This window comes from Pelodiscus sinensis, chromosome 17 (genome assembly GCF_049634645.1).
Source record: "Pelodiscus sinensis isolate JC-2024 chromosome 17, ASM4963464v1, whole genome shotgun sequence".
NCBI classification, from domain to species: domain Eukaryota; kingdom Metazoa; phylum Chordata; order Testudines; family Trionychidae; genus Pelodiscus; species Pelodiscus sinensis.
In genome coordinates this window covers 26,376,120-26,399,889 of record NC_134727.1, presented here as the reverse complement: position 1 = coordinate 26,399,889, position 23,770 = coordinate 26,376,120, and the positions used below count along the sequence as shown (strand labels likewise).

At 43.7% G+C, this 23,770-nt stretch overlaps 1 protein-coding gene across 6 annotated transcripts in view; it reads right to left on the bottom strand.

The window, feature by feature from the left end:
• RAPGEF6 (Rap guanine nucleotide exchange factor 6) overlaps positions 1-23,770 on the bottom strand; it is a 239,641-nt gene that overhangs the window by 69,114 nt on the left and 146,757 nt on the right. For all 6 annotated transcript variants that reach the window (XM_075900363.1, XM_075900359.1, XM_075900357.1 and 3 more), the window contains 6 exons: positions 21,895-22,026; positions 10,894-11,074; positions 10,005-10,141; positions 4,470-4,628; positions 3,298-3,450; positions 2,621-2,785 (listed from right to left, as the gene is read on the bottom strand). In XM_075900363.1, the coding sequence (XP_075756478.1) occupies positions 2,621-2,785; positions 3,298-3,450; positions 4,470-4,628; positions 10,005-10,141; positions 10,894-11,074; positions 21,895-22,026 (927 nt within the window). The remainder of the gene's footprint in view (positions 1-2,620; positions 2,786-3,297; positions 3,451-4,469; positions 4,629-10,004; positions 10,142-10,893; positions 11,075-21,894; positions 22,027-23,770) is intronic.

Here is a 23,770-nt window from a genome sequence, read left to right as displayed (position 1 = left end):
TTTAGCAAGGCTTTTGATACGGTCTCCCACAATATTCCTGCCAGCAAGTTAAGGGAATGTGGATTGGATAAATGGACGGTAAGATGGATAGAAAGATGGCTAGAAGGCCGGGCCCAGCAGGTAGTGATCAAGGGCTCGATGTCAGGATGGCGGTCTGTTTCTAGCGGAGTGCCCCAAGGTTTGGTTCTAGGACTGGTTTTGTTCAATATCTTTATTAATGACCTGGATGAGGGGATGGATTGCACCCTCAGCATGTTTGCGGATGACACTAAGCTAGGGGGAGAGGTAGATACGCTTGAGGGCAGAGATAGGGTCCAGAGTGACTTAGACAAATTGGAGGATTGGGCCACAAGAAATCTGATGAGGTTCAACAAGGACAAGTGCAGAGTCCTGCACTTGAGATGGAAGAATCCCAAGCATAGTTACAAGCTGGGGACCAACCAGTTAAGCAGTAGTTCTGCAGAAAAGGACCTGGGGGTTACAGTGGATGAGAAGCTGGATATGAGTCAACAGTGTGCCCTTGTAGCCAAGAAGGCTAATGGCATATTAGGTTGCATTAAGAGGAGCATTGCCAGCAGATACAGAGATGTCATTATTCCCCTTTACTCAGCTTTGGTGAGGCCGCATCTGGAGTATTGTGTCCAGTTCTGGGCCCCCCACTACAAAAAGGATGTGGACTCATTGGAGAGGGTCCAGCGGAGGGCAACCAAAATGATTAAGGGGCTGGAGCATATGACCTACAAGGAGAGGCTGAGGGAGTTGGGTCTGTTTAGTCTGCAGAAGCAAAGAGTGAGGGGGGATTTGATAGCAGCCTTCAACTTCCTGAAAGGGATTCCAAAGAGGATGGAGAGAGGCTGTTTTCAGCAGTGACAGATGGCAGAACAAGGAGCAATGGTCTCAAGTTGTGGTGGGAGAGGTCCAGGTTGGATATTAGGAAAAACTATTTCACTAGGTAGTGAAGCACTGGAATGGATTACCTAGGGAAGTAGTGGAGTCTCCATCCGTAGAGGTGTTTAAGTCTCAGCTTGATAAAGTCCTGGCTGGGTTGATTTAGTTGGGATTGGTCCTGCCTAGAGCAGGGGGCTGGACTTGATGACCTTCTGAGGTCTCTTCCAGCTCTATGGTTCTATGATTCTATGTTTAATGTCTGTTTTTTTGGTTCTTCTAGTGTAGTGAATCAATGGACAAAGAGGGTGAGAAAGAGAAGGGAGGTGCCTTGAGGTGTTTTTCCCCACTTTTATAGTGTCAGTCCCCTCTCCTTGGAAAACTTTTCCAGATGAGATTCAGGCTGTCAGGTCGTCTGTGTGGAAAGAAACTCCATGCATTTTCTGTGCTAAGATGTAGGGTTTTTTTCTTCACCCCTTTTTCTCCCCCTCAAAATGGTCAAGCAGTGGTCCATCAGCCATTTAAATATGGCTGAAGCATCAGCTTGCCCTTTGTCTGAGAGGAACTGGTTTGGCCATTCCCCAGACTTCCCTAGAAAACATGCTTTTAGTCATTAATCTCAGATTATGTTTATATATAACAATACTGCCACATGAATTTTACCATGACATTATTGAGCAGCAAATTATGAATTTTAAATGATCTCACAAGGCATACTTTATACAAAGATTATTACAATAGTCTGTGGGATGTGAACAAAGGACTACCTCCTTTTACACTATGGAATTGTGCTCTCAGATTACTAAAATCAGTTGGCAGTTATTCCAGAAGTTCTCTGTGGATGCACACAATTTTCACATTTTAATTGTTTTTAAAGTAAAGACTAATTGTCAAAATGCATGGCAAAAATTGAGAGAGAGGAGAAGAGCAAGAATGCTCAAAAGATTTTGTAATTTTAAATATCAGCTCCTTCAGTAATTTTTTTGGGGGGGGGGCAGATAAAGTCTGCGGTTTTGTTGCAGATAAATTCTAGTAACTATGAAAAACATCAGGTAAGAACATTGCCGCCATCTTTTTCATATAACAGACTAAGAAGAAAAATCACCAGACTATTGATTTTATTTTGTGCGCACATGCAGAACTTCATTTACTTCCATAAACAGAAGTAATCTGCGCAATCTACAATTATTTTCTGTAGTGGAAGTTAACTTCAGAAGCATAGTTTGTAGAAAGCTGCTAAAATCAAATGTGCTTGCTGCTTTGAAAAGCTATTTTCCAAGAAAACTATGGAAGAGAGGTGCAATGGTACCATGAAACCAAGAGTAATATGCCCTGGTAATCATGGACACTTAATTTCCCTGAATTACTGGAAAAAAACCAGTCTTTTGAGAGGTTGATTGTACTCAGAATATGAGACGGTACAAGTGAAAATATTTGTTCTATGTGAAATTTTGAACAATAGTTCTGAACTTAGATTTCAGATGCAGTGTCATTTACATATCAAGATCAGTAATTACATATTTTAGTGGCTATTACACTGGCATATCTGAATTTAGAATCATATCGACAACGTACAGATACGAGGAAGAATATATTTTTATGCTACTGAAATATACTGTTAAAATATTTATTTTTAGGTTATCACAGATAGAAAGACTTCATCAGCACCACAAAAAGGGATTAAAGATTGACAAAATTTTCAACACCAAAGCTTATATATTTATTGAACACCAACCTTATCCCTGAGGCTATCCACTCTAAACCACTCCAAGAGTTTATCTCCAACTTCCAATGGGCTTGATAGAAATGTCCTGTATGTTAAAAGGAAATCTTCTATATAAGTTGGGTCCACAATAGAATGTTCTTCTATTAAATGCATGATGAGTCGCTCAGGTGTTGCCTTAAAAATAGACGTGCAAAGGGCTTTCAGAAAGTCACACACAGTATCATTACCCCAATGATTATTTCCAGGCTTTGAATCACACATAGTGAACTTTTTTCAAATTACACTGATAAACTCTTAGAAAGAAAAATGTGATTAAGTTTACATATTTCAACCTTCCTATACATTTTGTGTATGAAGTATCTTGGCATTTACAACAGCATTTGGTTGGCACACAGAATGATATTCCAACCATTTTGTAGTTTGTTTTAATCCAGCACAAACCAGATTAATACATATAAAGACACTAACATGTGGTTTCTAACATAAAACCAGAAAATCTATACTGAATAGATTCTGCTTAATTGGAAGGAGATTTTTCATTTATATAAAAGTATAAGTCTTTTTAATCATCTCTCTGCTGAACTGTTTTACAGACAAATGTGAATATTTGTTCCAGGTTCCCACCATATTTTCTGACAGATTACAAATTTTAGAGATTGATAGAATATTAAGTAAAAGAAAATCACCTTAATAACTATGTGCCCTTTCCTGGTTCCACTGCGATCCAGCTCTCTGTGCTCCTTTACCATAACAATTTCTCCTTCTTCCTCAACTTTATGAGTGTTTTTTTCCACATGGTTCAGAATCCGCCAGTAATCCTGCTGTGCTATGCAAACAAACTGTCCCAGAATAATATGGGGACAATTAATAAACCTGTAGTACATAAAGATATCTCCACGAACTAAACCTGGGCAAATATAATGTAATGGTGATAGCATATCATTTGACATCCAGTCTTCTCCTGTCCAGTTACACTAGATATTAAATTGTAAAAGAATCTAAATTAAATTGATAATCCCTCATACAGTACTAAAATGGTACTGTACAAAAACCAATCTTAAAAGAGAACTTAGCTTGTAAAAAAGTGGAAATGGATATTTTCTGTTTAACTGTTCCTAATGTATTTCAAACACACAAATACCATGACCTTAATGGGTAAATAGCCACTTCAGCACAACACAGAAGTTCCTGTTTCTCAGTTTACAGTAATATATAAAAAAACTGTTCTAAAATAAGAAGGGAGAACTGACGACTAAGAGTTTGTCTATTTGGTATTTCTGGTTTGCACTAGAAGGGAGCATGTACGGCATCAACTGTCCTGTGTGGACTCTGCTGGCCCCTGCCAAAAGTTCCCTAGTGCATGTTAATGTAGCCCTGTAACTTGCACTAGGGAACTTTTAATGAAAGTTGTCATTATTGTATTTCAAAACAAGGGACTGTTATTTTAGCAACCTCTTCCCACACCAACTAATATCACCAATCATCATCATCATCACTATTCAGTAGGGGTATTTCTTGCTGCTTTTTGTAGTTCTCAACAACTGCTGATCTTATCCCCTTCTAATAAGAAGCTACTGGCAATCCTACTTTTCGATGCATGCCACCATGACCCATACAGGACAGTCAGTGCATGACACATTAGTATGCACTAGAGTTTACATTCCTCTATTCCAAACTAAAACGTTGTATCGACAAGCCCTAACTTAACAGAAGGGCCATCCCTCCAAGTATCACACCCCGACCATCAAGTGCCAATCTTTATTTCCAGAATAAAGATCACTATGTTAAATGAAACCAGATTATCTTTTTAATTAGCCATTTAAAAATGTAAGAAAATTATGCACAGATATAATCTTACCTGACAGTCATCTACTTTGGTCCTAACCACTCCATTCATGTACTGTTTATCCAGAGAAGGGGTAATCCCAAAACTATTTCCCATACAGAGACTTTCAGTTTTCCCATCTGGATAGCTGATTTCCACCGTGCCATTTAAAATAACATACCAAGAATCAAGCTAGAATGAATTAAAAAAGTGTAGATCTCTTAGCAAGTTCTGATAAGGAAGATAATTTCATGTTTATCTCCCAGAAATACTTGCCCACGTGGTACTAAATATGCTATAATTACAATTTTATAGCATTCATTCATTACAATATGTGAAAGACTACTGTTTACTGTCCACTAACTTGTAAGCAGTAAATGAAGGCTGAGCCAAAATAAAAAAGTTTATTTCTAACTCCACAATCTACCAACTGCTAATAATTTTCAAATGTTTGCATGGTCTGTTACTACTCTTCTGACAACAAAGCCTATGGTGTGATACTCCATTTTTTATATAGCCTTAAATCATGACCACTGGAAACTCAAATCTGCAAAAGACTTCAGTTAAGAAAGTAGATAACAATTGCACAAGATTAAAAAGATTTATAAAAAGATTACTTCAGAAAAAACAGGGTTACTTACCTGTAACTGTTGTTCTTCGAGATGTGTTGCTCATGTCCATTCGAATGAGGTGAATGCATGCCGCGTGCACGGTTCCCAGAGCATTTTTTCCCTAGAGGCACCCATCGAGCCAGCAGGTTGCCCCCTGGAGTGGCGCCGCTATAGTGGTGCATAAGTACCCCTGCCGGCCCCTCTCTTCCTCAGTTCCTTCTTGCCGGAGCAACTCCAACACAGGGGAGGCAGGGGGGAATCAAATGGACATGAGCAACACATCTCGAAGGACAACAGTTACAGGTAAGTAATCCTGTTTTCTTCTTCGAGTGATTGCTCATGTCCATTCGAATGAGGTGACTTCTAAGCTAGCCCACCGGAGGCGGGGTCAGAGCCACCTTTTTAACTAACAGAACAACCACACCAGTATACAACTACAATGATAACTTTAATCAAACAGTGCAACCATAGAATATAACACAGAACTCAACCAGTAGGCATGTAACACTGTAGCGTGCCACTCTTCCATCCACTTTCATAACTATAAACATGTGATTTTAATTTTATACATCGCATAATTTAAAAATAAACTGTTTATCAGAGTGTGTAAGTAAGGGCTGGGGCTAGCAAATGATGGACAGGAGGAGAATAGAAAGGGGCGGGGCTTAAAGAAAGGGGCGGGGCAGTAGATCTTCGCCTGTTCGGAGATTTAAAAAGTGATCTTGGGTGTAAAAAGGTTGGAGCCCACTGCCCTAGAGCATGGCCAGGAAAACCTCGCCAGCCCTCCTGACCGCTCTCAGTTCTCACACATTTATATGCAACTCCCTTTCGTGGGGGGGACCACAATCCCTGCGTCCTGCGACTCTGTAGGTGTGCCCCCCAGTCATCTTCGGAGGCGTCCGTGATGAGCTGGGTCGACAGCAGCTCTGCACGATAGGGAACACCCGCACACACCTCTGTGTCTAATGTCCACCAACTGAGCGAGGCCAGGACGTCCTGCAGCACAGACAGGACCTGGTCCCATCCCTGTCTGGCCTGATTGAAGGATTTCGCCAGCCATGCCTGCAGTGGCCTGAGCCGCAGTCTGGCGTGTCTGACCACATAGGTACAGGTCGCCATGTGACCCAGGAGTTTCATGCACAACCTCGCAGTCATCAACGGGGACTGCCCCAGGCAGGATATCAGAGTCCTGATTGCCTGAAACCTGGACAGTGGGAGGTAGGCGCACCCCGTCCTGGCGCACAGAGCCGCCCCCACGAACTCTGTGTTCTGTGATGGTATCAATTTCGACTTCTCCTCGTTCAGGATGAGTCTGCCGAACAGAGACCGCGCCAACTCTATGTGCATGGCGACCTGGTCCCTTGACCGATCTCTGATGAGCCAGTCGTCCAGGTACGGAAAAACTTGGACTCCAAGCCGCCTGAGGAAAGCAGCCACCACCACCATACACTTCGCAAAAACCCTGGGAGCGGCTGACAACCCGAAGGGTAGGACAGTAAACTGGAAGTGTTGGTGGTCTACCACAAACCAGAGGAACCTCCTGTGGGTCGCCCAGATCGCGACAGGAAAGTAGGCGTCCTTCAAATCGAGGGCCGCATACCAATCCCCTTTGTCTAGTACTGGAATTATTGAGGCCAGGGTCACCATCTGAAACCTTTCCTTTCTTATGTGGCCGTTGAGGTCCCTGGGGTCCAGGATGGGCCGAAGGCCCCCTTTCGGTTTCGGAATAATAAAACAACAGGAATAAAACCTCCTGCCCTCCCTGCGGGAAGAGACCCGTTTCACCGCCCCCTTTTCCAGGAGCGCAGCGACCTCCTGTTTGAGGAGGGCCTCGTGAGATGGGTCCCTGAAGAGGGACAGGGAGAAAGGAAAGGAGGGGTAAGGACCTAGGAAGGAGATGGACATAATTTCCTGGGGTTATTCTAACACCCATTTGTCCGAGGTGATGACCGACCAGGCCTGGGCAAAGTGGGACAACCGGTTCCCAAACTGGGGGGAAATAGTGGGTATCAGTATGCGAGTCCCCGAGTGCCCCTTCAAAACGACTGCTTAGGTGGGTTGGGAGGGGGCTGAGTGGGACCCCTGCCTGCATCCGGGTGGGGCCAGCAACGCCTACTGCGAGCTCCTGAGCCCAGCACATTGGCAAAACCCCCAGTAGGACCACTGGGCCACCACCACCAATAGTCCGGCCGTGCAGCCTGCGGCTGGGCCCTATGCGGCTGCCTACTTGGCAACTGCCTGATTGGGGCGCGGGCTTATGTATACCCAGTGACCGAAGAGTAGACCTGGTATCTTTCAGACTGTGAAGCCTGGAGTCGGTATTTTCCGCAAACGGGACCTTCCTGTCCAATGAAGCCTGCAGCCAGGCGTTACATCTCATTACCACACCGGACGCCATCGTCCTCGCTGCCAAGTCTACCACATCCAGGCACGCCTGTTTGGCGGTGCATGCTATTTTCCTGCCCTCTGTGGCCAGGGTGGAGAACTCCGGCATGTCCTCCAGGGACAACCTGTCTTGGAACCTGTCCATCACTTGCCAGGTGTTGTAGGCATAGCAACTGAGCATAGCCTGCTGGTTGGTGATGCGCAATTGCATCCCCCCGCCCCCTGTTGCATATACCTTGTGCCCTATTAGGTCCATACGCTTAGGGTCCCTTGCTTTCGGAGAAGGGCCCGGCTGCCCTTGTCTCTCCTTCTGGGCCGCCGCCTGGGTCACGACAGAACCCGGGTGCAAATAGAGGTGCTCATGCCCCGACTGGGGGACATAATACCTCCTCTACCCCCTTGAACGTCAGGGATAGGGATACTGGCATCTGCCACAAGGTGTTCATAATTTTTGCCACTGTTTTATTTAGTGGCAGGGTCAATTTCGCCGGGGTATCCTCAGTGAGGATGTCCATCATTGGGTTTGATTCCTCAGTCACCGGCTCAACCGGCACCCCGAGGTTCTCCACAAGTCGGCGAAGCAGCTCCGGGTGCACCCTTGAGTCCATGGCTGGCATAGCCAGGGCCGGGTCTGCCAAAGCCTCATCTGGAGACGATGAGGATGTCGACTCACGACTCAGGACTTGCTGCTTCATCACCACTGGAGCAGGGACTGGCTGCTGCGGTACCTCCGGCTGCTGTGGGAGATTGGCCCGTGATTCCCCCAGGTCTGGGTGCCCCTTAGGACTAGCCCCTCTGGGTGACAGCAGGGCCCAGGACAACGAGGCCGAAGGCGTGGACCTCCTCTGCGACCCACTGACTGAACCAGAAGGCAGGAGTGACCCTTGCCCCTGGTGATACGCCAAGGGTGTCCAAAACGGCCAGGGCTGCTGCACCTGCAGCGGCCCCGTCTGTTCGAACCCCTGCGGTGCCACTCGGTGCCGAGAACAAGACCAGTGCCATGAAGACATGCGAGACGACCCTGCCGAACGTAGAGACTCCGTCTTGGATTCCGAGGACAGCTCGGACGCCAACCAGGGTGGTGCCGTTGAGGGTTGACCGTGTAGCGCTCTGGGCCTAAACCGTGCCATTGACTCTGGCTTCCCAGCGTGGGGACGGGGCTGCGGCGGTAAGTGCAGCACCAGACCACTTGGTACCAGCTGGTAGGACGGTGCCTGCGGAGCTGGATCCTATGGTGCCTGCAGGGTCAGCGCCTGCGGTGCCAGCAAGACCGGTGCCTGTGGTGCCAGCAAGGCCAGTGCCTGCGATGATGGCCTCAGTACTGGTGCCCTTATGACCGACAGGGCTCTAGGGCTCAAGGGTGCTGGCAGCAACGCACCAGGGGTCATCTGGACCAGAGACGGTGCTGTCAAAGCCAGCGCCGGCACCGGCTAACCCCGTATGGAAGCAGCCGGCAGCGACAGTTGGGCCCTTGACTCTACCGATGCCGGCCAGGGCCCAGAGGCTGGGGAGACCACCAGTGTCCCCAGGCCTCTGGTACCAAAGTCGAAGACCCCTCCGAGGAGGGGGGCGAGGGAGGCCATTAGCTCTATCAGCTCCTCAGCTGCCTCGAACGCCTCCGGCGTGGAGGGGCGGCGGGCCAGGATAGGCCCCGGACTCTCGGCCCTGTGCAGTCTCCCTCCTCTTCTGCATCCCCTTGCGGTGCCGGACAGGCCAAGACAGTACCTGGGAGTATCCGTGCCGGTGCCGGTCCCTGTGGGCCTTGCTTTCAGGTGATCTCCCCCTGGAGTCCTTTACCCGTCTCGGTGCTGGCGTCTACGCACTGAGGCTTCTCTGGAGGACGCAGGCTGTAGCGCCGACTCCATCAGGAGCAACTTCAAGCGGGAATCCCTTTCCCTCTTGGTACGTGGCTTGAACCCCCCACCAACACTTGAGACACTGTCCATGAGGGTCTCCCTTGGACATAGGCTTCGTGCAAGCCACACACGGTTTGAAGCTCTGCGGGCCTGGCATTGGGGGTGCGGGGAGGGCGAGTTCAAGGAAAACTACTTAACAACTACTTAACTACAACTACTGAAACAAAGAACTGCCAACGGGCGAAGATAACAAGCTGATTTCTGCACAAGACATCAAGCTCCAATGTCCCTCATGGGCGGTAAGAAGGAACTGAGGAGGGGGAGGGCCAGCAGGGGTACTTATGCTCTGCTATAGCGGCGCCACTCCAGGGGGCGACCTGCCAGCCCGATGGGTACCGCTGGGGGAAAAATGCTCTGGGAACCGTGCATGCGGCGCACATGCACCTCATTCGAATGGACATGACCAATCACTCAAAGAAGAAGGGATATTTCCTGAGCAGAACATTTTGGTTTTTTAGTGATAGGGATAGCCCATTCTTTTATGACATTATGAATACATTTTTTAAAAACCAACCTTAACTACAAAAAATAAATAGTGATTGCTTCTAGCACTAAATAAATTGTTTAATGCTATTGTATGTCTGGGGTTCACTATATTGAAGTCCTGAGTTTCAATAACATACCGTGCTTAAGTCATGTTATGTGCTATAACTTACCTCTTGTCCGTCTTCAAGTATGATGGCTCCTGCTTGTTCTACCACTTCAAATATCATAACCGAACAAAGCTCTCTTCTTACAGACATGGTCATGTTTGCAAAGGCTGGGAGTTGATGCATAAATTCCAGTAATTGCTCTATTAGATAAAGGAAACATTGATATAAAGACTGCAAGGCCTGTGCCTCTAAGGTACCATACCCCCTGCAGGTATATTAAACCTCAGAGTTAAACTCACTGAAGGAATTGCTCAGTGGTATTTCAATCACTATTAGTGCCTGTGGCTAAATGAGCACAGCATGCATTTTACAATCGAGATTAATAAATGGAATCTGGCTTTTCAATCTTGATTGCGCTCTCATTGACTATTATGGCATCAATCTAGCTAAGTGTAACAGCACTTGAACTTCAAGCTTTTAAAAAAGTTATAAAGTATTTTTGTTAAATGATCATAGTAAGCCAGATAACATCAATGACATGAAATCATTTTTCTGTGTTCAGAGAAACAGAGGAAAAAGTATAAAGTATCAACTTTTATTTTAATGTTAAACTAATGCCAGTTTTAGCCTAGCATGTGAAGAAATGTTTTTGGCTCAAATTCCTTGGAATTTAAATTCAGTCTCTTCATACTGTGATAATATCAGCCCTGCCAAAAATTTCAAACCCAATTTGCCAGCTTCAGGTAGTTAGAATTTCTCTCCCTTTCCCCCATTAGAAAATTGTAATCACCAAAGTACATCTCAGTGCTAATATTTTCAAATACCCAATATAAGAAAATAATAGTCTAGTTAAACATATAAATTCTTTGGGACAATTATGTACTTCCACAGATTTCAAAGAAATCTCTATTATTGAGTTATAATGCAAAGCATCACATCAAGAGCTTCTCACCAATGTCATCATCCGTTTTGTCTGCAGGTTCTTTCTCAAGGCATTCCCGTACAACATCTCGCCCCAGTAATGGATCGGAAGTTCGGTCAATATCTTCATCTTCTTCTTCATCATCTTCAGAATCCACAGGGGCTTCTGGGAGACCTGTTAAATCGACATCTCCCATATCACTTTCTGTAGCCTGTAGAAAAGAAATTATTAGGCATTAGATTCAATTTCTACCCAGATTTAACAGTTTATGTCATAAGCTTACTCTTCCAATCAGTTTTTAATCACAAAAATGAAAAGTATCATTTGACTAATAATTATGAGTTACAAGTTATGATAACTCAACATGTTTTACCACTTGACTACTTAAGGAAAGATATCACAAAGCAATTTACTAGTACAGAAAAACTGGCATGAATATCTACCTGGTACGTGCACATGTTTTTATATCTACTATATATTTGAGAGAGCTTGTCTGTCTGTCCATCTGAGAGTCTGTTTGCTAAAGAACTCCTCCTAAACAGTAAGAGTTAGGACCACCAAATTTGGTATGCAGCTTCCTCTTATCATAACTTAAAGCAAGGTAAGGGTTTGGTTGTGCCAGGACAATGGGATGTGTGTGGAATGTGATTCATCGAATGAAAAGTGAGGTCTGGGAATGACCATAGGAGGAATGACCATAGGAGGAAGCAAGCACAGGAGACAGTTATACTCCAGAATGATCACAGAGGGGCAGTGTGATGGGGCGGCCCCGCACTCAAGTCCAGGGCAGGCACCTGGTGCCGGGGGCGAAGAGGGCTCCACCCACACAGCCCTACTGGGCATGGTCCCAGGGGGACCAGGGTATAAAGGACTGCCGGCCTCCTCCAAAAGGGGAGACTGCAGCCAGAGCTGGTGCTAGTGCCCCACTGCCTGCGGCGCAGACTGGATGGACAGAGGGGGAATCGCCAGGCCTGCTGGATCCACCGCCGCCAGTCCCAAGCCGAGCTCGACTCCGACACCGGAGCCGCCAGCCGACCACCCTTGCCGTGACCCAGGCACCAGACCAGCTGCCCTCCAGCCCCGACACTGACAGGAAACGTGCCACGACTACCACGTGACTCACGCCGACTGGTGAGACCACTACGGGCCGGGGAAAGGGGGTAGAAAGTGACCCAGGGCAGGGAGCTGGAAAAGCCCCTGAGGGCTCGGCGCGTTGCGGGGAGAAGCCCCCGCCGAGCCAGTGGTGGGAGCCACCCGCCGCTCATAAGGCCCTGGGTCGAGGCCCGGTGGAGAGGGAGGACCCGGGCCCCCCTACCCCTGCTGCCTTATACTCCGGCGAGTGGGGGCTGGGATAAAGGACTTTGGGACTAGGCCTCAGGGCCTGCGTATTGAGGACTCGGCAAGGAGGCCATATTTCCCCTACTGCAGGGGCAGTGGATTTTGGGACTAGGCCTCAGGGCCTGCGTATGGAGGACTAGGCCAGGAGGCCATATTTCCCCTAATAAAGGGGCATCATACTTTGGGACGAGGCTTCAGGGCCTGAGTACTGCGGACTAGGCCAGCATTCCCCCTACTACAGGGGCAGGACATTAGGACACTAGGCCAGTGGGCCGTATTTCCCCTAAAAGAGGGGCATTGCACTTTGGGGCTAGGCCCAAGTGGGCTGAACTATGCCCTGGATGGGGGCAGCAACCCCAAACGAGGGAGGAGCCCCCTGACAGGCAGCAAGTAAGCATGCCCTAGATAGCTGCGGAGCAGCCACGGACTGGGTAGCAAGGCCTCTGACGTGGACAGACCTGAAGAGCCACAGAGCAGCCACCAACCAGGCAGCATGTCCCCAGCCAACCCACCACTGGGAACTTGCCACTCTCCATCCCCAAACAAGGGTTAAGGGGGCCAAAAAAGGAGGAGACTATAGAAGACACAACCCCTCATTTTTTTCCCCCTTTAAAAAACATGTCCTCTAAATCCTTGACCAATTCATTTTAGTTCATCACTAAACCCCTTCCCTACAGAGTATTTGCACTGGATTTTTGCATCACCCTTATATATTGAATTCCAACATCATAGCTTAAGTCATATTTACCCCTAAACAAGCCCTGAGCCTGATCTGGGGAAGGTGAAAAAACTGCCACCTTCTCTATCTGACAGCGAGGGGAAAAGTCCTGCATAGCTCCCATCCCCACCAAGAAAGGAGCAACTAGCATAACACCCACAGTAAATCAGGACAAAAGCTACTATTTAACTACCACAATGAGTGGGAGCATAGGTCAGCTATGGCCAACCTGAGGCCACCCCCCCAAAGTGTGGCTTGCGAAGCTCCCCTCATGACTCGTAAGCTGCCCCTGCGCCACCAAAAATGGCCCTCTCCTCCCGGCTCCCTGTGCTGACCTGGGCAGGGGAGCCATCTGGCGCAGCCATGAAAGATATAGAATTAATGATGGCATCAGCCAGCCTGAGCCTAATGTGGCCAAAAAGCCTCTAAACACGTTTAAATGCATTTTCTTAAAAGGGGCAGAGCAAATGTGACCGGGGGCTCCTTTTAAAGGGGCAAGAGGGGCAGTCCTTCTCCCCCCTCCCCCCGACAACTTTGCCCCGGCTCTTCACTCTGGATCCACGGCTATCTTGGCTCTTTGCCTAGAATGGATTGGCCACCCCGGTATAGATTCTGCTCCACCTGGTATAGGTAAAAGAGGGCTTTTCTTGAGCTGAAGGGGAACCAAATAATACTGCTTCTTTTCTGCTCACTGGCGGGAATGGAAGAATTGGGACGGCATGCCCATGCTGGCCTTTTCTGAAGCTGCCTCAAAAAGTCATTTTGGCTTTCTAGCCCTTAGGGACCACCCTTTTTTCCTACACCACAGACAGTTGCCCCAACCACTTCAAGTGCTGAGGTTATTCAGTATCCATACCATCTGCATATTCACCCTCCTTCCCTCGTGGTCTTCCCTAAAGCTATCTAGTCATGCCCATGAACCTCAGTCAGTTGCTTTTTAATGCAGAGCCCATTAAGGAGAATTTCAAAGCAGAGGGGAGGAACACCCACAGTTTCACCACATTAATACGGTAATGTTCATATGGAATTATTTTCATTAAATCCATTAATAGAGTCATGTTCTACCATTTTTCCACAGAAAGCTCCCAAACACATTGTTGTCAGTGTTGTTCAAAGTCTGAGAATAGATTATGGGCCCTACATTAGTTTTTAATTCAACAATTCTTATATAATTTTGATGTAAAACACAGCAATAAGATCCCAATATTTTTTTGGTCCCTGAAAAAAACTGAATTGTCTGACAAACTCCAATATGTCTCAATTACATAGTACAATTTTAAATGCACTATTTTGATAATTACATAAGATTATAGGCAAATGTGTCTGCATACTTAATATTACTGAAATCTCACTAACTTCAACAAGCACTAACTTCAGCAATCCTATTTAGAATGTAGGGCCAGAAGAGACCTCATTTGTAAGTTTTTTAAAAAAACACTCACGTGTTAAAGATGGATCCTGAAGTATGGCCCTAAGTCCCCCATGCTACACAATCACACTTTGCTTAAAGATCTCAGTGGACGTTCAGGCATGCAGGATGGTCAGAAACGGAGTGTGAATGGCACAGAATCAAGAGACTTAAGCCCCATAACTAATTTTGTGGAATTTCCATGAGATGCAGCAAAAGTTCTCATGACATCTCTCTATAAATGTGCAACAAAAACTGGTGGTTTGGATCTTCCCCTGCAGTGACTGAAAAATGAGTAAATGTTTATGCTATGAAGGCCCATATAAGTGCTAGATATTGGCCAAAACAAGGAAAGATGTGGCCCCTCCTCTGAAGAATTTACATAAAGCACTGCTTTAGTGCATAAAAGCCAGAGTGTGAAACAGCTAGAAAGAAAAATGAACCCGTTACTTTGGTTTTCACTATCCAAGTTGACAGAAACACAAAAAAGGCAAATGATTAAAAGAATTTTAAAACACTAAGGGTACCTGACCATTGTAATAACTTATCTAGTGATACTTGGAGTCTTTAAATCAAGACTGGATGTCTTTCTAGAAGAACTTCTCTAGCTCAACAAAAAGTTATGAGCTTGAAGCAGGAATCACTGGGTGAAGTTCTGTGATTCTGCTACGCAGGAGGGGAGATTAGATGATCTTAGAGGTTCCTTCAGGCCTTGAAATGCATCACTCAGGATCTGGCCTAGATTCCTGTGCTGAAGCAGGACCAAGTTCTCGTAGATTATATGCGACTCATCTGTCTAATCTGTCCTTGAAAACCTTACTTGATGGGGATTCTACAACCTTCCTTGGAAGCCTATTCTACACCTTAACTATATTTGAAGTTAGAAAGCTTTCCCTAATATCCAACCTAAAACTCCCTTACTGAAGATAAAGCCCATTACTTATTTTCTACCTTCTGCAGAGCCAAAAAACAACTGATCATCTTCCTCTTTATAACAGCCCTTATCTTATTTGAAGACTTTCAACAGTCTCTGCTCAGTTGTCTTTTCTCAAGAATAAATATGCCCACTTTTTTTTAAAATGTTATTCATAGGTCAGATTTTCTAAATCTGTTATTTTTGTTCTTTGCCTCCAAATTCTCCCCAATTTGTCATTTTCTTTTCTAAACCGTAATGCCCAGAATCAGACACACTACTCCAGCTGACACTTCATTGGTATGAAACACAGCAAGACATTCACCTTCTCTCTCTTTTGAAAGACACTTCTGTTAATACATGAGGCCCATATTAGCCTTTTTTAGTAACTGCATCATATTGCTGACTCTCACTCAATTTGAGATGCACTATAAACTCCCGATGCTTTTCAGCAGTACTATCACCTAGGCAGTTATTCCTCTTTTGTAATTGTACATTTGATTTTCCCTTACTAAGTGAAGTACTTTGCACTTGTCTTTACTGAATTTCATATTGTTTATTTTGGACTAATTCTCAAGACTTGTCAGTACTGTAATCCTGTCCTCCAAAGCACTTGGTGTTTCAATGGGGATTCTATAAATTTTCATTAATGAAACTGAAGTGTTTAAAAAAAAACAAATTTACTTTTTCTGTTACTTGTTGTGTTTGACCTATGCGCTTGACCTTGAAAAATGCTTTAATTTACCAAAATGAGAAAAAGTAAAGAATTTTGGGCTCCAAAGCTCTCAGTTACTATGCAATATTTTAAGACTACCTTGAGACAGCAAATTTGTTGTAACAATTGAATCTAGAACCAGAAAGAGAGACTTTGTTTAACTTTACTTTATCTCCCAAAACACCAAACTCAATAAAATTAGATTAACAGAATATTAAGCAGTCAGCTAGTCACTGCTTTGCAGGGGTTGAAGACGGAGTATACAAGGTACAGTAAAAGCTGGTGAACCAGCATTGCCCTCAGCCACAATACCCCTGCCTATTGAGGCATGTGCACCTGACTCCTGCCTGCCCATTCAGATGGCTTGATGCCTCTGGACATTGCAGGGCTTCTCACGGCCAGTACTGCCTACTGACTCACCATGAGCCTGCCTTGAGCTGCTAGGAGCTGGATCTGCAGGAGGGCTTCTGGGCAGCTGGCCTGCTTGTCTGCCTGCCACTTAGGAAGGCTCTGTCGCTTAGGAGGAAGGGCAAGGGTCACCAGACATTCCTAAGTGGGGGTAGTTGGTCATCGCAGTTTCCACCAAGTAGGGGGCAGGGCAGCGCAAAAAGCTCAAGTATCCAGCACAATGATTATTCCATTATGTATAACTACTTGACTTCTAGACTCTGCTCAGTAAACTGAAACAAGTAACATAATTAAAGTCTTGCATTATTATAATTAAAGGTGCATAAGTGTTGCAGATCTGTGTTTCATTGGAACAGCTATAACTATAGAAATAGAAATAGAAATAGAAATAACTATTGTTCATCTCCTTTGTTGATCAGATAACAAAAATGTGCAGATAAGGGGAAAATTATCTTCACAGACTTACTAATTCTCTTTTCTCAAGCTGGAGTTTCATCTAAGGATGTTAAATTGCGGTTGACTAGTCAAATAGTCGATGGAATTTCTATTGACTACTCAACAGGCACTTCCATATTCCTCCTTTGAAATGTACAAGAGTCCCACTGGTACTCTTGTACATTTCAGAAGAGGAATGAAAAACTCCGCATGCAGCCCAGAGCCAGTGGGAAGTCCCGCTGACTTCGGGTTGCACATGAGCATGCCTGCTTTGAAATGTACAAGAGTCCCAGTGGGGCTCTTGTGCATTTCAAAGCCACAGTGCCTTCATGGAGCCCAGAGTCAGCAGGGCATTCCCCAGCTGATCCGGGGTTCCGTGGAAATGCTGTGCGGCGCCCAGGATGAACTGGGAGTCCCCCACTGACACCAGGCTCCATGGCGTTGCCCCTTTGAAACTCCGAGGTGGCATTTCAAAGGGGCGGCTGCTGCACAGCTGAGCCGGGGATCAGCTGTGTGTCAGCTGCCCCTTTGAAATGCTGCCTTGGGGTTTCAAAGCAGCAACGCCACACAGCTGACCCCAGCTCAGCTGTGCAGCACTGCTACTTTGAAGTAACCCTTCTTCCTCCCTCCCCCACATTTGCTGTCTCTATCTGATAGAAGCAGCAAGGGGGGAGGGGGGAAATCAACTAGTCCTTAACATCCTTAGTTTCATCCAGTTATGATCTTTGACTAAACGAAAATGATAAAGTGCTAGGAAAGGCTTAGGACAGAAGGGAGCAAACTGTGGCCCAGGGGCCGGATCCAGCCCTCCAGCCATTTTGATCTGGCCCTCAAGCTCTTGCTAGGTAGCAGGTTTGGGGCTTGCTCTACTGCACACAGCTCCTGGAAGCAGTGGCATGTCACTCTCTAATCCAGCTCTCACACTTGGGGCGGCCAGATGGCTCCATGCACTGCCCCTGCCCACATAGTTCCCACTGGCTGGGAATTGCAGCCACTGGTAGCCGTAGAGATGGTGCCTGCGGATGGGGGGTAGGGGCACCACACTGAGCTACCTTGTTACGCCTCCATGTTGGAGCCGGCCTGAAGGGGGACACGTTGCTGCTTCCAAAACCTGACTGAGGAGATAAACCCAGCCCAGAACCTGCCTTCCATGCCCCGCCTCTCTAACCAAGCACTGATGCATCTTCTGAACCCCTTGGTCCTATACCCCAGAGTCCACCAACAACCACCCCCTACCTCAGCCCACATTCCCCCCCTCACACTCTGAACCCCTCTGTCCAAGTTCAAAGCATCCCCCTGCAACCCAAACTCTTCATCCCAAACCCCATTCCAGAGCCCATACCCCCCAAGTCAGAGTTCGTTTTTTTTCTCCCTCTCACACACACACACATCCTGCCTAAGTCCTGAGACCCCTTTTGCCCTCCAAATCCCTTGGTCCCTTTTGTGAACATTCATGGCCCTCTATACAATTGCCATACCCTGAAGTGGCCCACGCACCAAAAAATTTGCCTGTCCCTGAACTAGGGATGTTAAATGTTGGTTAACTGAATAGTCGATGAACCTTGTTAATCCTTATCAATTATTCGACTATTATATAGTCCCCAAGGGTGGAGCCGGCAGCCAGTGAGCTCTGGCCCCACTCCCGAAGATCCCCTTGCCACTCTGCGCTGCTACCTCTGCAGGGTGCCAAGCGGGAGCTGGTCTGCAAAGGGAGCTAGTTTAAAAACCAGCTTCCCTTGTGGACTGGCTGCCTGGACCAGTGTATCATAAAGAGTTAAATCCACTTCGCATTACATCACTGTACTGGCATAGAGGTAGCTCACAATCCCTGCTTTGGAATTAAACTCAAGTGCAAACTGTGTTTAGAGAGTCTTAGCAGCACAGTATCTTAGTCACAAATTTTCAGCCTTTCTACAGCTAAATAGCTTGAATTTCTTCTCCCACCACCCAATTAGAGCAATATAGATTGTGGACCTCACTTCCTAGTTAGATAAACTCAAGCTACAATACTAAAGCTTAAGCATCTGTGCTGAATTTGGTTCTTTTTCTCCCTTGATTTGGTGACAATCAGCCAATAAAAATCTTTTTTCAAGCAAAAAATAAAAGTGCTAGATTGTATCTAGCTGCTTCAGGGATTCACAACGGGAAGGGAAAAAAAACAAGAAGCAATCACTTCCCAGACCTCTGAGCAGTCCAGACAGAATGACAGTACATGAAGATCCAGTCTGAAACTGACACAGCAAGTCACTCTGGCTCTCTAGGGTGACATATCATTCCTACAAGCCAGACAACAGCTCCCACTGCTTAATGTGTGGCTAGGTCATTCCCAAGAGTAAAAGTGAACTTTTTTTTTTTAATTCTGCCTTAATCTACACCTTGCCTGTGAACAAATAATTTCCTATGAAATTATATATGGTTCTTACCTGACCCCTCCAAAAAAAAGTCTGAATAAAACGATGGGCATTACACACATTTATATACAAAACGTACAAACAACTAGGCGACAAAACTGCATTTACAAAAGGCTCTGCCCTTTGGGTTGACCTACGTTGTAGATGTGAAAGATTGTTAAGAGCTAAACTGTTTAGTACTTTAAACAGACTTATATTTACTCCTTAAGGAAATAAAATGCATCAATATCACAAACCAGCAGCAAAATAAAAACAGCAACTTAATCTATTCTATGAATGATTTAATATTTCATTTCATATTAAGTAGAACTACTGTAAGAGCAAAGAACAAAAAGCCAAACAATTCTAAGCACATGTCAATTATGAAAAGGTCAGCAGTTGTCACCTTGTTTACCACTGTGGATGAACATTAATTATTAACAAACCCCAGATCAATGATACGAACAGCCTCCAATTCCAAATTGCACATAAATTAAGTTGAAGGGACACTTTTTTAAAATCACAAAAGCTAGCCTATTCCAGGGAAACGGTCTAAGAGGAATGAAGAAATGGTCTTGCAGACAATCTCCTTAATTTACAAGAGTATTCCAGAATAGCGTCTCTCCCATTTAGCATTTATTTTTTAAAAAACAGACTCAGATCCTCTTAAAAACATATAGTTGTCATTAGTACATTATAATACACTTTTGGAACTTTTTACTCTTATAAAGCATTTAATTTACAAAGGAAACAACATTAATAATATAAAATGTATTTCACAGGCACTTAAAAATATTTTGGGTCAAAGTTTCATCTGTCCGCAAACTATTATCATATAAGGTTTGTTATTTTCTAGTCCCTAAATTCACCAAAAGGAAAAGAACACAGCTTCAGTCACTACTGCTATATAGCTAAGATATTTAAAGTTTAAATGAAAACGAGAGCTATGTCAACTCAGCAGGCAATGAGACACCCACATAGGTTAACAACCAGCTTTATTCTCTGAAATGCTGACAGTATTCATGGAAAGAAGGGAAGTATCACACCAAGCTGTGATCTTGTGTCCTCAACAACCAAATAATATTTTAACTACTAAGATCCACACATGGATGGAAAACATTAGAAGGAACATTTTTAGGGACAGAAGTGCACCCAACCACATAATTGTGACACTGCACAAATAGCTTCATTTAGCAACACGTGATTAAGACATGTACATTTATATAGATTAATCCACAATTTATCGCTTGGAGCTTATTCAATCTCCACTCATACCAAGCCATACTAGAACCCTTATATTCTACTACTGAAAAACTTCATTTTGTCTAGTATGAAGTTGGTGATTCAGGTTGAATATATTTTGAGAATATTTATTCTACGTGAATTACAAATTCAGTTAAGATTTGCTCTTGGGGAATATGTTTAATTTATATAAGAAAACTCACCTGATGAAGTTGAGTCCCATTGAAGAAGGAAAAGACAAGACACTAAAGGTCACATACAAATAAGGAAAATAAGGAAGAATGGAGAGGCAGTGCTCTTCATTGGAGATGGAGAAAGAAAAAACTGAACATCTCCCCTGCCACAAATACACAAAATGCAATCACTTTTCCCTGTTTTTTTCTTTTGCTTGTTTTTTAAACTTTAAGTTCAGTTCCAGTCATTTTCTACCTGAAGACTATCTATCACTGAAGAATAAGCAAATTGATATCATAAGTACCAAGCAAATGAATCATGATTAAATTAAAATTATTTTTATTCAGACTGCTCAAACATGCTTTTCTTGAGTATTTTCTTAATGGAAATTAATCGAAAAGTTAAAAAAAACAAAAAACACAGAAATGAAGAAAATATCTCTTCTCTAAAGATCAAACACTCCTGAATCTTCAATCAAGAGCCATTGAAGTTCCCAATGCACTTCCTCTGGCCTGCCAAAAAGAATTCAAGGAAAAAAAACAGGAAAGACAAGATTTGACATTCCTAATATCTCTAAGGTTAGAAAAAAATATTAGCAGCAGGTTCAGGTCACATATAAGTCACACGCTAAGAGGTGTGCAGGGCCTTGTATGTATGGACTTCCATTCTGCTTCATAATTCCACTCATTTTCACAACAAAACATTTTATAACTAATACAACCTGGATTTTCTAATTTTGTTATGCTCTGTGTCACCACTTCTAATAGAGGCAAGGTGAGTGAGGCAGTATCTTTTATTGGACCAACTTCTGTTGGTGAGAGAGGCAAGCTTTCCAGCCATACAGAACTCTTCTTCAATTCTAGGAAAGGTACTTCCAACATCACAGCAAAATGCAAGATAGCACAGATTTTTTAGCACAAATAGTATTTCGCAGTAATGCAAAATAGAAATATAAAATAGAATAGAATAGGAATGTAAAATTAAAAAAAAAAATGCCAGTGTATATCTATTAGTAAAGAATTTTTTAAACAAACCTGGGCCAAAATGTAGTAGTTTTAGAAAAAATTCTTCACTGTCCTGAAAAATTAGATATGCACCCAATATCAAACCTGCAGTACTTGCTAAAATGTATTACATGGAAGTGAAAGTGGCACAAAAAGTCTTTCATATAACCAAATGACACTTGTGAAGTACTACTTTACTGTTTTAAACACTAAAAAGGCAAAATGCAAAGTGTTACAACACAAATGCTCCTTCTCTGCAAAAAACAAGAAACTTCTGCGATTTTACCTGGTAGATATCCGACAAGCTGCTACTTCCTGAGTCACTGGCAATGCTACATCCAGATTGGCTGGAAGGGACATGAGTCACCTGTGGATGTGGATTATCTGTAAGATGCATCTTGGTAAGATCTGCTGGAAGCTGTGAACAGAAAGAAAGAAAGAAAGAAAATCTAACATGTATAAATCTGATCTGAAAACAGGGTATTAATTGAAGTTTTTAAACACCTGATTCATCCTTCATTTTGTAAAGCACAGTTGTAGAAATGTTAACCTGGATAACGCTTTAGCAAACTCTAACAGATGTTAGATTTGAAGTGACAGACTGGAAAGGATCCTATAAACTCAAGGTCGATCTCTTTAAAAACAAACAAACAAACATGATATACATCACATCACCACTGAAGAGGCATAAAATGACAAATGGGTTATGCTAGCCAGCTAACCAGTAAATGCAGACTATTACTTTTCAAGTTGAAGTGAGGACTGAAAGGATCCCTGTTTACAAATACATTCATTTTATTCATGAATAATTTTACACAAAACATCTTTCCAAAGGAAAGGTGGCATCATTAAATGCTAAATTTTGGCTGTAAGATATTTTTTTGAACTAAATATACAAGGTATGTCATATACATTCCTGATAAAATAGAAGAAGCTCTTCAAGTGTAATTAACTGTTTTTTAATGTGGGCCTCATTCTTTTGCAAATACCTCTTACTGAAATCATGGAACTACTCTCAGAAGTAAGCATCTGCAGGATCTGCCCCATGTGGAGTCAATAAAATAACTAATCTATTTTATGTCACTGACTAGGATACCAGATTTTTTTTTAAAATTACGCAATTATTTCACAGCTCACTATGAAACTTGATGCCATGGACATGATTTGTTAGTCTTTAAGGTGCTAGTAGTCTTTTTGTTGTTTTTTAAGTTTTTCCTGTTACAGATTAATTCGGCTACCCCTCTGAAACTTATGAAACTTGTGACAGTATTTGGTTTTTTAAAAATCCAAGATTCTAAGTGTAGAAAAAAAAAATACTTTAAAGCAAATGTTCTATATTTTTGTTAATTCATAATTACTTTTCCACCACTCTCAGCTATGTACCTAATAGTTCCATTTTTAAAAATCAACTGAATAACGAGTTGCACTATATTATTATTGCTAATTATTTGTCTTAAAGCAATCTGTAGAGACCCCCTTCTGGGATCAGGGCCTCATTCTTCTGGGGACTGTAGGACACACATAATGAAAAACAATCCTGTCACAATGATATTACAGTTTAAGTAAGAAGGAGTAGTACATTTATTTACATAGGGCAGAATATTGTATACATCCAATTTAATTGTCAGTACAGTACAATTTTTACTTATTCAGAGTTATGTTTATCAATATATAAATACTGATAAAAATGTATAGCATAAAGAGAAACTGGATTTTCATTTGTTGGATGGGTTTAAAATACCAGTAGAATGCATTAAAGTCAGAAATGATGACAAGAAAAATACAGATAAAACATTTATTACTAAAATTTAAACTGGACTTTGTTCAAGGTGAATTCCTTTACCATATGTTCCCAGTAATGCTGCTGACCAAATTCTAAGGCCAGGATCTGCTCCCAAAATTCAAAGGTAATTGTCGCCTTAGGGAAAGAAGAGACACCGATAGGAGAGAGAACTTAGAATGTTTTTACAGTTCAGCAACCCTATGAAATTTATCTATGAGGTAACCTTCAGGAACATGAAGTTCATTGATCAGGAATACTACACTGCTGAAAGCCCAGACAGAAGGAGATGAAAAGTTATTTATAGCTAGGGTAACATCTCCCAAGATAAGATGGTAGAAAGTATTACTTCCAAATACAGGTCCTGCCACACCACAGATGT